This window comes from Balaenoptera physalus, assembly GCF_965194825.1.
Source record: "Balaenoptera physalus genome assembly, chromosome: 9".
NCBI classification, from domain to species: domain Eukaryota; kingdom Metazoa; phylum Chordata; class Mammalia; order Artiodactyla; family Balaenopteridae; genus Balaenoptera; species Balaenoptera physalus.
Genome location: NC_138888.1, coordinates 49,921,030 through 49,933,883, shown reverse-complemented (window position 1 = coordinate 49,933,883; position 12,854 = coordinate 49,921,030). Strand labels below are relative to the sequence as shown.

Genomic DNA, 12,854 nt, shown 5'->3' with positions numbered 1-12,854 from the left:
CCCACTTATGATTCTCACTTTCCTCTTCAGCTCCCAGTGCCTAGGTGCATCTGTGGTGGGAAACTCAGCCCCCACCCACTCACCCATAAGTGGGGGATGAATATCTCTCTTCCCCCCCCTTTCCTGAGGCTTTATGGTATTGCCCAATCCTCAGTTTGGGGGAGGGGGACGGAGAGAACAGTGCTTGGCCAGGGAATGAGGAAAGATGATAGCCAATTGAAAGAACCTACCATTCAGGGGCGGGGTCAAAGAGGGGCCCGCCCGCCCCGCCCCCTTCCTCTAAACTACAATTCCCATCGTGCCTCTCCAACTTCCCGCCGCGCGGCACGCCGGAAGCGTAGTACTTCGAGGCCTCAAGGTATTTCGGAACTCGTAGTCTTTAATCTAGCCGCACAGGTCCCGAAAGTTATAAGCTATTATAATTCTATTTCCCTAGGTAAATGTTTCTAAATTCCAAGTCCTGTTATTCTTATTCTAATACTAATTAATCGATTGTAATGATTTTTTAAAATATAAACGATTTCGTAGGAAAGGAACTAAATAATGTGTGTTATGGCAATCTGTCAGGACCTGAAGCTACTCCTTCTTCCGCCAGGGCCTGGTCTCCGCAGAGCGTCTGTTGCCGTCATGTCGGCTGCGATTGCGTCTCTGGCTGCTTCGTATGGTTCGGGTTCAGGGTCCGAATCGGACTCGGACAGTGAGGGTGGACGGTGTTCGCTGCCAGCCGCGGACTCCCTTATGCACTTGACCAAATCGTCTTCAGATAAGTCCTCTCTGGCAGTGGCGGTGGACTCCGCTCCGGAGGTGGCAGTTAAGGTAAGCGTTTTGGCCACTAGTGCGGGGCTGGAATTGTCGGTTTCTGCTCCAGAATCCGACAGTCACTTGTTAGGCCCCGGGTTACCTCGTCCTCAGTCCTGAAAGGTTAGTGGCTAACGCTTGGATCTCTTCTTCTCCCTACATGCATCTTCCTCGGGAGAAGCTGGGAACTGGAAGTTCAGGACAGCCCTCCACTCCCTGCTCTCGCCTCCCACCTTCAGAAAGCAAGCGGGAAGAGGGGGTGAAATTTGAATTTATGGATTAGGATGTGGCCTGGATGGAGTAGGTGTAACAGAACATAAAGCTAAATCAGGACTTCCCAAACTAGAGTATGTGCCCTCACTTGAAGTGAGCTGTGGCCTGGCTTTGTTTTGTTTTTGAAGTCAGAACTAGATTCTGATCCCGGCTCCACCACTTGTTTGAACTTGGGCAAGTTATACAACGTCCTCTGTTTCCTCACCTGTACAATGGAGATATAATTTTAAAAGGACCTATTTATATGAGAGGACTATTGTGACGATTAAATGAAATGATACAAATAAAGCTTGCAGCAGAGATCCTGGTATCTAATAAAAGTGCATATATAAGTCAAGACAGTGAGACAAGGCCTTGGATTTAAGAAACAGTGTGCATGATCCCAATTGAGGAAAGTGATAGAGGGAGAAATTGGGTTATATAGTTCCTTTAACAAATATTTATTGAACACATGTTACTTGCCAGGAACTGTTCTAAGGGCTGAAGACACAGAGGCAAACAAGCCAGACATCTTTGACATCATGATTGCGTACATTTTAGTGGAAGAGGCAGCCAATAAAATATGAGCAAATAAAGTGGTTACAGATTGGATTGAGTACTGTAAAGGAAAAAAATAGAATTCTGTGAAATAGAGTTCAGTGATAAAGAATAAGTTAGGAGTATGACTTCTGTAGATTGGTCAGGGAAGTCCTCTTGCAAAAGCAGCTTTGAGGAACAGGAAGAAGCCAGCCAAGTGCACGATAAGGCAAGAGTTTCCCAGCAAAAGGAGACAGCAAGCCCTGAGATGGCAAAGAGCTTAGTGTGTTTGAAGAACTGAGGAAAGGACTGTGTGTCTAGAGCTGGAGGAGAGCATCCACCAGTTGGTATTATAGGCCCAGTAGAGCCCAATGGGGGTGATCAGGAGCTGAAGATGTGGTGAGGGGAGGCAGTGTGCAAAAACTCCTTTGTATTTAAGATGTTTCCCAGTCTAGTGATATACTTAAGCCTTTTACAGGTTTTTAGTGCGCTATTCATGGATTTTACTTTTCACTAATGTATATCAAGTATGAAAGAATGCTTAGGATCCTCCTACTTTTTTTTTTTTTTTTTATAAATTTATTTTATTTATTTATTTTTGGCTGCGTTGGGTCTTCGTTGCTGCCCGTGGGCTTTTTTCTAGTTGCGGCGAGCGGGAGCTGCTCTTCGTTGCGGTGCGCCGCCTTTTTATTGCAGTGGCTTCTCTTGTTGTGGAGCACAGGCTCTAGTCACCCGGGCCTCAGTAGTTGTGGCACGTGGGCTTAGCAGTTGTGGCTCTCGGGCTTCAGTAGTTGTGGCACGTGGGCTCAGCAGTTGTGGCTCTCGGGCTCTAGAGCGCAGGCTCAGCACTTGTGGCGCACGGGCTTAGTTGCTCCGCAGCATGTGGGATCTTCCTGGACCAGGGCTCGAACCCGTGTCCTCTGAGTTGGCAGGCAGATTCTTAACCACTGCGCCACCAGGGAAGTCCCCTCCTACTTTTATAACAAAACAAACTCCCCAAACTTACACCCCTCCTCTAGCAGCCTCCTGAGTCTTCATTCTTTCCACAGCTCAGCTTTTTGGAGCTCTCTCACTTTATCTCATTTTCTCCTCAACTCAATGCAGCCTTGCCCTAGCCTCTTACGAAACTTACTCTCCCTGAGTAATGTCACTGGCCTTCCAGTTGTCAAGTTCTGTCAACTGAGTTGAATATTTGTATCCAGTGACACTATTAAATAGTTCTTTTTTTGAAACTTTCTCCCTTTTTGGCTTCCGTGGGGCCATCCTCAGTCTTCTGATCCCCTGTTCTTCTGCCCTCCCTTTCAATATTGGTGTTTCCTGAGACTCTGTCCTTAGTCCCCCTTTGCACCCCTCATACTCTGCAGGCCTTCAACCTGCAGTGCTCCTGATGACTTACAGGTGAACACTGTGAAGTGGTTCGCACAGGCTCTGGAATCAAGACCGCCAGGATTCAAATCCGACCAACAGCAGTTACCCAGATGGTGACCTTGGATAAATTAAGTGCTCTGTGTCTAAGGTTTTTCTCATCTGTGAAGTAGGGATAACACTAGTAACTATCTCATGGAGTTCAAGACTTGTCATAAAGCATGTGCCAGGCACACTATCCTTATCCAATTCTAAACTCCTTGCTAGCTTCAGAACTATTGCCGTCTCTCCCGGGATAGCTCTCAGGCACCTCCAATCCAGTGTGCTAAAAAATTGACATTTTCTTTTCCTTGGGATCTGCTTCACCTGTTTTTCCCATTTGGATTAATGATCTCACAACCCACCCATTAGTCCAAGCCAAGAGCAGAGGGGTCTTCCTTTTCTCTTCCTTCTTCCTCAGCCCCTGAAGCTAGTCATTCAGCTGGTTCTAACATTTCTGCTTCATTAAATTCTCTCAAATCAATTCCTTCCTCTCCATTTTTACTGACACAGCCTTACTTCATATCTTCCTTACTTCTCTCAGAAGTCATTCTTGACTTTTCTTTCTTTCTGAACCCCTGCTATTGGGTAATGGGTCCTGTTCATTACCAGGACCCATTACCCAATAGTACCAATGATGTTTATCAAATCTCTCTTTCCTCTTTTGCTGCCACTGTTCAGATTCTTACAATTTTTCTTCAAGACAATTATAATAACCTTCTAACTGGTCTTTCTACTTCCTCCATTCTTGTCTCCCAGTTCCATACCCCCTTTTCCCTTCACAATGCACTCAGAGTGGTCTTTCTAAATTCCAGTGTTATCATATCACTTCCTTGCCCCAAGACACCCTATTGCCTGCTGGGTAATTTCTGAGTTCCTTATGAGACCTACCATTCTCCCATGCTGAACTCTCTACAAAGCACCCAAAGCCTATTTTCTTTTTTTCTCTCAAGATTTTGCCCACGCTAGTCTCTCTGCATGGAGATCCCTTGCCTCATGCCTCCTCTCATCCCACCCCCCAAAACTCTACTGTCCTTCAGTCTCAGTGCACATATTTCCTCCTCTCTCTACCTTAGCCCCCTTTCCACATCTCAGTTATAGCACTTGCCACATTGCTGTGATTTGTTAATTTTTTTTCTTTCCCGTGGACCAGACCCTGGAGACCAGAGATTGTTGTGTATATGTGTTTTCATGTCTTCAATGCCTGGTACACAAGATTAAGAGAAATACATTAGGCGAGAAAATGAATGAAAGAGTAAGTGAAAAAGAAAGTCTTAAAAAAGCATGTATGTTGAGATTCAAGGTACATTGATTGGGTGGGAGTGAGGGGAAGTCTGTAAAACTCAGTTCAATCACTTCAAGTTATAAGTAAGATAATCCAGGAGGAAAGATTGAATAGGTATCAGAGGTCCATTAGAAGCAGAGCTGAGGGTAAATCCCACAGTGATCTGGTTTCTATGATGAGAGAGTAAGGGATATTGATCATCGCTAGTTTGTTAATATGCTTTTAAAAAAGCTTATACCCAGTAAATTTAATGACAGAAAAATGTCCAGGGGAGGAGATGTGAAGCATACAAATAAGCTCATATGTATTTGTCAAATTGTATTGTGACTAATAATAGCAAGCATTCTGGCAAAGTATGAACTTATGTAATGTTTTTAATCCATATCACTGAACACTAATGAGATTTCACATACCTTATAGGTGAGTTGATTTTATTTTTTGAAGTTACTATTCGGTTGTCTTTTTCCTTTTGATCTGTAGGAGATCCTTATATATTCTGGATACTATCCTTCGTCAATTATGTGTTGCAAATTTGTAGCTTGTTGTGGATTGTGGTTCCTTTTCCCTGTTGGAGAAATTCTTCCTTTTCCCAAAGTCATAAAAATATCCTCCCATTTTGTCTTTTGAAAGCACTGTATTTTTGCTTTTTCCATTTAAGTCATGACTCCACATGGAATTAAGTTTTGTGTATGGTGTGAACATTTTTAATAATGTAGCTCCATCTTTGGTAGGGTTGTTCTACCTCCCCCACCCCCACCCCACCTCCATCCCTTTTTGTTGTTATTCAAGAATGTCTTGGCTGTTCTTGTCCCCTGTAATTCTGTATATGGTTTAGAATTAACCTGTAAATTCTGCTAACACCCAGGTGGGATTTTGTTTGGAGTTGGGTTGACTCATAGATCAATTTGAAGACATTGTTATATCTGTTCATTCATTTAGGTCTTCTTTAGGTTTTTAATTTCTTTGAAATTTTATAATTTTCTCTATCAATATCTTGAACAGTTTTGTTGCAGATATTTCTAGGTGCATCTTAGTTTTATGCTATTATAATAATAAATTGTGTTATTTTTCCATTATTTAATTTTTTGACTGATCTTACTACTTACATAATGGTATCAGCTGCAAACATGACAGTATTTTTTTCTTCCTTTCAGTCCTTTTTTTCTCTTTTTTTTTCTTGCCTTGCCATGCTTGCTAAGATCTCCAGAAAGATCAAAAATAAAAAGAGGGGAAAAGAGTATATCAGGCAAATTCCAAGAAAAAGAAAATGGCATTGGTTGTATTAGGGTCAATAAAGTAGACTTTAAAACAGAAAAAGGATCACTTCATAATGATACAAGGCTCAGTTCACAAAGAGGTACATAACAATTTTAAATTTATATGCACCTAATAATGTAAGCACGAAATATTTAAGCAAAAGTTTTTATAACTATGAGAGAAATTGACAAATCTACAATTACAGCAGAAGATTTTAATATACCTCTTTCAATAATTGATAGAATAAGCAAAACAATATCAATGATGACACAGAAAATTCAAACAACAAAATTAGCAAACTGTATCTGAAGGGTATAAAGGACATGGCACTCAATGCAGAAAACTGTTTTCAAGCAGTAATAAAACATTTTTAAAAAACTGACCATATATTAGGCCAGGGATTGGCAAACTTTGGTAAGGGGCCAGATAGTAAATATTTGGGGCTGTGCAGGCCACATACAGTCTTTGTCACATCTTAATGTCTGTCTTTCCCTCTTTCTTTCTTTTTTTTAAACAACCCTTTAAAATGTAAATATCTTACATTTACTTAGCTTGTTGGTACAAAAGCAGACTGTGGGCTGGACGTGGCCCAATAATTGTAGTTTGCCAACCCCTGTACCAGTCCATAAAATAAATCTCAATACATTTTAAGTCATATAGTCACATTCTCTGAACACAGTGCATCTAAGCTAATCAGTCACAAAAAGATAACTATAAAATCCCCACATTTGAAAATTATGAAATTGTACTCAGTAAACCATGGGCTAAATTTTTAAAAAATAGAAAATATTTTGAACTAAACAATAAGAAAACAATGCTCATCAGAACTTATGAGGTGCAGCCATAGCAATAATTTTTTTTTCAAGTATAGTCTTAAATACACATAACAGAATAGAAGAAATGAACATAGACTATCTTTCCATTTATTTGTATCTTTTCAATTTTTTTCATGAATATCTTATAGTTTTCGGTGTATATATCTTTCACCTCCTTGTTTAAATTTGTTCCTAGGTGTTTTATTGTTTTTCATGCTATTGTAAATTGGATTGTTTTCTTAATTTCTCTTTCTAGTAGTTCATTGTTAACATATAAAGCAACAGACTTTTGTATATTGATTTTGTACCCTGCAACTTTACTGAATTCATTTATTAGTTCTAATAATTGTTTGGTGGAGTCTTTAGCGTTTTCTCTATATAAATGATGTCATCTGCCAGTAGTGACAGTTTTACTTCCTTTCCAGTTTGGATGCTTTTTATTTCTTTTTCTTGCCTAAATTGCTCTGACTAGGACTTACAATACTATGTTTAATAAAAGTGGTGAAAGTGGGCAACCTTGTCTTGTTCCTGATCTTAAAGGAAAATTTTTCATCTTTTTGCCATTGAGTATGATGTTAGCTGTGGGTTTGTCATATATGGCATTTATTATGTTGAGGTACATTCTGTCTATACCTGCTTTGTTGAGACTTTTTATAAGGAATGGGTATTGAATTCTGTCAAATGCCTTTTCTGTGTCTATTGCGATGATGTTTATTCTTTATTTTGTTAATGTGATGTATCACGTTGATTAATTTGCAGATTTTGAACCATCTTTGCATCCCTGGAATAAATCCTCCTTGATCGTGGTGTATGATCCTTTTATTGTATTGTTGAATTTGGTTTGCTGACATTTTGAGGATGTTTGCATTTAAGTTCTTCAGGAATATCAGCCTGCAATTTCCCTTTTTTTGTGGTATCCTTGTCTGGTTTTGGTATCAGGGTAATGCTGGTCTCATAAAATGAATTTGGGAGCATTCACTCTTCTTCGATTTTTTGGAAGAGTTTGAGAAGGGTAGGTGTGAAATCTTTCAATATTTGGTAGAATATTGAAGCCTTCTGGTCCTGGAGTTTTATTCTTTGGGAGTTTTTGATTACTGATTCAGTCTCCTTACTAGTAATTGGTCAGTTCAGATTACCATTTCTTCATGATTCAGTCTTGAAGATTGTATGTTTCTAGGAATTTATCCATTTCTTCTAGGTTGTCCAATTTGTTGGCATATAGGTGTTCATAGTAGTATCTTATAATCCTTTGTACTTTGGTATCAGTTGTAACTCCTCTCTCGTTTCTGATCTTATTTATTTCATCCTCTCTTTTTTCTTAGTGAATCTAGGTAAAGGTTTATCAATTTTGTTTATCTTTTCAAAGAACCAGCTCTTGTCTTTTTCTTTCTATTGTCTTTTTAGTCTCTATTTCATTTATTTCCACTCTGATCTTTATTATGTCCTTCCTTCTACCAACTTTGGGCTTCATTTGTTCTTCTTTCCTAGTTCCTTTATGTGTAAAGTTAGGTTGTTTATTTGAGGTTTTTCTTGTTTCTTGAGATAATCCTATGTCTCTAACTTCCCTCTTAAAACTTCTTTTGCTGCATCCCATAGATTTTGGTATGTTGTATTTCCATTTTCATTTATCTCAAGGTATTTTTCTTTTTAATTTCTATTTTGATTTCTTCATTGACCCATTGGTTGTTCAGTAGCATATTGTTTAATCTCCACATATTTGTGGTTTTTCCACTCTTCTTCTTTTAATTGATCTCTAGTTTCATACCACTGTGGTTGAAAAGATGCTTGATATGATTTCAGTCTTCTTAAATGTATTGAGACTTATTTTTTGGCCTAACATATGATCTATCCTGGAGAATGTTCTATGTGCATTTGAAAAGAATGTGTATTCTGCTGCTCTTGGATGGAATGTTCTGTATTTATCTATTAAGTCTATCTGGCATAATTATTGATTTTCTTTCTGGATGATCTATCCATTAATGTTAGCGGAATATTAAAGTCCTCTACTATTATTGTATTCCTGTCAGTTTCTCCCTTTAGGTCTGTTAATACTTGCTTTATATATTTAGGTGCTCCTGTGTTGGGTGCATAGATATTTACAAATGTTATATCTTTTTGCTGGATTGACCCCTTTATCATGATGTAATGTCCGTCTTTGTCTTTTATTACAGTCTTTTTCCTCTGTATTTGTTAAGGGCCAAACTCAAAAGATATCTTTATATGAATTTCTATTTTTTTCCTCTCAGCCACTTAAACTCCCATTTTAAAAAGTCTATTCATTTCTATTTTTTGGTAAAAAACCTATAACATAAAATGATAGTTTGTAATAATGGTTGATATTTATGTCTTGTTTATAGTTTACAAAGTGCGTTCACATCCATTTTCTTATTTGTATAACAGTAAGAAATGTGAAAAGGACTAAAAGGTAAATATTATTTGATTTTATTTTCATATTACTTTGAATCAACAAAAGATAACATTTAAACTTATTTGACTCATAGGGTACACTTCACTATTACACTTTAATTTTTATGGATAGTTAAAGCTGAATAGAAATCCTTTGTAATTCTCTGGTAATTTCAATTGCATGCCTAATTGTTATTGAACTCCTCATGGGTATTAAAACAAGGTTGTGGTGTTGTCCAAGTTTTTCTAATTAAACGTAAAATTAATAACTCTTCATTTTCTGAGGAGTTGTCCAGTTTGTTCTATAATTTTAGCAGGAGCCAGAGACGGGGGCCTATTTATATTTTTTATTAGTTGCCACATTGCTTTTTAAGAGTAGTTCTTTTAAAATTGTATTTTGCATTTAAAACTTGATGTTTTGTGGTACTCTGTTCAAAATAATTCAAATTTAGAATATTAAAATACCCTTAATCAGAAAGATCTGGTAAACCATATTATAAAGTGGTTCTAGCAACTGTATTCTAAAAAAGCCATTGGGAAAGTATGAACACAGCTAAGCCTCTTGTTATTATAAGCAGTTTATCCTTATAAAAGAGAGAAAAGCATTTACTTTAGTTTTTATGCAGTTTAACTTTGTGGTACTTGGTTTTGCTACCAAGCCCTAGGTAGATACTCTCTCTAATCAATGAAGATTGGGGTATGCTTTCTAGGGTAATATAGGTGGCCCAGCATTTGAACCCCCTTCCTTAATAGTCTTAATGTAAACAGCATCCTTCCCTGCCTCCTACCTTCAGAAGCTGGAAACCCAGATTCTATCCTCCCAGCTCCCTTTCAGCTAAGGTTTAGGACTATTATTTGGGCTCACAGGCAGATGCACCCACCTAGATTCTAATCTAAAGCTAATCCACAAAGAAGCAAAGAAAGAGAATATTTTAAGTGGCAGTGATGACTCCCAGCACTAAAAGATTAAAAGAAAATTAAAAGATCATCTATGACTCCCAACATCTCCCACCAACTCCAAACATCTATCACCCATCACCCATTCTTGTCTTTGTAATCTCTGTTTCATCTCAGGGAGGATTCTCCTTCTCTTTTCAGAGGCTAGTTGGTTGTATCCTGGATTATCTCCCCTCCCACCTCTTCCAGAATGACCATACCTTTTTGATCATTCCCTCATTCTTATCATATGTTTCTCCCTACTTGCTCCATTCCTGTAGCTTATGATTGACTAAATCTTTGGCTTAGCCTTTTCTTTAAAAAGGAAAAAAGCAAACTTAATTTTACCCTGAAAATCCTTCAATCTGGTACCCCGTCTCTTCTTCTTTACTGCCAAATGTCTTGAAAGAGCAAAAATACTGATGTCTTTTTTTTCCTAAATCCTCAGTTATACCTCTGCCCCTTGCAACTGGCTCTCCATACTTCACCCCACTACCAAAATTGCTCTGGCAAAGGTTTTCTGTGACATAATTGCCAATTTCAGTGATCTTTGGTCAGCCTTCATCCTCTTTAATTTCTCTAGGAATTTGACATTTCTTTCTTCAGTTTAATTTAACAAATATTTATTGAACATGCACTTAATGCCCTGCATTCTACTGGGCAGTAAGACTATAAAATATAAGTAAAAGTCATGTGCAACAAATAATGTATCAGAAGGGCTATTAGGAGTTATGTGTAACATCTCTTAGGACTGTGGGTGAAAAAGCATTTTTCCTGAGCCAAGAGGAGGGGAGGTATCAGGGAAAAGAAGAAGATGACATATTATCAGATAGCAAAGGGAAATGCATAAGGAACAAAGTAACATTGCCAACAACACAGGAAGCATGAAAGTGCTTGATATTTTAAAAAGTCAGCAATTAGTCTAATACGGCAAAAATGGGGGTACGTTAAAGCAGATAAGGACATATTATAATAGACCAGGCAAGATATGAAGTCTGAACTAGGATGCTGGAGAAGGGAAAGTGGGAGTAGGGTTGCTAGAGAAATATTTTAGGGGTAGAATCAGTAAGACTCAGTGCCTAATTTGTTAGTGTGTGACAGTGGAGTCATGGGGAAATGGTATCTTCTGTTTTGGACATAGCAAGGTGTTTGATGCTGTGGAATATCCATATAATGAAGTTCAGTAGGCCGTTAGATATGTGGATACAGAGGCTAGGCATGGTCAAGGCTGCAGATAAAAATTTGGGCTGGAAATTGAAGTCAAGAGATGAGATAAAGATGTGGACAAATTTGAAACAAGAGAGGAAGGAAGTTTAAGAGAGTCAGACCTGAAGGACTCTATCTTTGTAAAGTAGAGAAACTAAGTCACCTGCTTTGGTGGGGGGTGTTTTAATAGTGACAAAATTTTGGAACAATAACTGTGTGCCTATACTATTACTTTTCCTGTCAGTTTTCTATCTTTGGTCATTACCTGGTCTAACTCTACGAGATCTTCATTTGTCAGTGGCATTGCTTCTTCTCCAGCATCACTGTCAACTTCATGCTTTCCTACCTGTTTTGCAAAATTTGCGATGTTACTTTGCATTATCTTTGCATTATGTTTACAGATATATCCTACATCAGCAAGTGGCCAACAGAATAAAGATGGTGATATGATAGGAATAGTTCTAGGGGAGTAAGGCCACATTCGTGCACACAAAATCCAACTTCTGTAGCTTATACTTTTTTTTTAACATGTTTATTGGAGTATAATTGCTTTACAATGTTGTGTTACTTTCTGCTGTATAACAAAGTGAATCAGCTATACATATACATATATCCCCATATCCCCTCCCCCTTGTGCCTCCCTCCCACCCTCCCTATCCCACCCCTCTAGGTGGTCACAAAGCACCTGTGCTATGCAGCTGCTTCCCACTAGCTATCTATTTTACATCTGGTAGTGTATATGTCAATGCTGCTGTCTCACTTCATCCCAACTTACCCTTCCCCCTCCCTGTGTCCTCAAGTCCATTCTCTACGTCTGTGTCTTTATTCCTGTCCTGCCCCTAGGTCCATCAGAACCATTTGTTTTTTTTTAGATTCCATATATGTGTGTTAGCATACGGTACTTGTTTTTCTCTTTCTGACTTACTTCACTCTGTATGACAGACTCTAGGTCCATCCACCTCACTACAAATAACTCAATTTCGTTTTGAGTAATTCCTTTTTATGGTGGAGTAATATTCCATTGTATATATGTGCCACATCTTCTTTATCCATTCATCTGTCGATGGACACTTAGGTTGCTTCCATGTCCTGGCTATTGTAAATAGTGTTGCAATGTATACCCTGAGAAAACCATAATTCATAAAGAGTCATGTACCACAGGGTTCATTGCAGCTTTGTTTTTTTGATATTGAGCTGCATGAGCTGCTTGTATATTTAGCAGATTAATCTTTTGTCAGTTGCTTTGTTTGCAAATATTTCCTCTCATTCTGAAGGTTGTCTTTAGTCTTATTTATGGTTTCCTTTGCTGGGCAAAAGCTTTTAAGTTTCATTAGGTTCCATTTGTTTAGTTATGTTTTTATTTCCATTTCTCTGGGAGGTGGGTCAAAAAGGATCTTGCTGTGATTGATGTCATAGAGTGTTCTGCCTATGTTTTCCTCTAAGAGGTTTACAGTGCGTGGCCTTACATTTAGGTCCTTAATCCATTTTGATTTTATTTTTGTGTATGGTGTTAGGAAGTGTTCTAATTTCATTCTTTTACATGTAGTTCTCCAGTTTGTCCAGCACCACTTATTGAAGAGGCTGTCTTTTCTCCTTGTATAGTCTTGCCTCCTTTATCAAAGATAAGGTGACCATATGTGCATGGGTTTATCTCTGGGCTTTCTATCCTGTTCCCTTGATCTATATTTCTGTTTTTGTGCCACTACCATACTGTTTTGATTACTGTAGCTTTGTAGTATAGTCTGAAGTCAGGGAACCTGATTCCTCCAGCTCCGTTTTTCTTTCTCAAGATTGCTTTGGCTATTCAGGGTCTTTTGTGTTTCCATACAAATTGTAAAACTTTTTGTTCTGGGCTTCCCTGGTGGCACAGTGGTTGAGAATCTGCCTGCCAATGCAGGGGACACGGGTTCAAGCCCTGGTCTGGGAGGATCCCACATGCCGTGGAGCAACTAGGCCCA

The 12,854-nt window shown here is 38.6% G+C and overlaps 3 protein-coding genes across 6 annotated transcripts in view; 1 reads left to right on the top strand and 2 right to left on the bottom strand.

Moving 5' to 3' along the window:
• WASF1 (WASP family member 1) overlaps positions 1 to 200 on the bottom strand; it is a 94,468-nt gene extending 94,268 nt beyond the window's left edge. For both annotated transcript variants that reach the window (XM_082475280.1, XM_082475286.1), the window contains exon 1: positions 19 to 200. The gene's annotated coding sequence lies outside the window, so the exon portion shown is untranslated. The remainder of the gene's footprint in view (positions 1 to 18) is intronic.
• Positions 201 to 573: 373 nt separating this feature from the next.
• Positions 574 to 12,854, top strand: part of CDC40 (cell division cycle 40) — a 53,422-nt gene continuing 41,141 nt past the window's right edge. For both annotated transcript variants that reach the window (XM_082475254.1, XM_082475255.1), the window contains exon 1: positions 574 to 816. In XM_082475254.1, coding sequence (XP_082331380.1) covers positions 628 to 816 — 189 coding nt within the window. In that variant the 5' untranslated portion in view covers positions 574 to 627. The remainder of the gene's footprint in view (positions 817 to 12,854) is intronic.
• The window catches only part of METTL24 (methyltransferase like 24), a 174,831-nt gene continuing 162,868 nt past the window's right edge, over positions 892 to 12,854 (bottom strand). Inside the window, exon 6 of one of the 2 annotated variants that reach the window (XM_082475389.1) lies at positions 892 to 1,276. In XM_082475389.1, the coding sequence (XP_082331515.1) occupies positions 1,121 to 1,276 (156 nt within the window). In that variant the 3' untranslated portion in view covers positions 892 to 1,120. Of the gene's footprint in view, positions 1,277 to 5,113; positions 5,478 to 12,854 lie in introns of those variants that run through there. The other variant, XM_082475391.1, reaches the window with a different exon arrangement.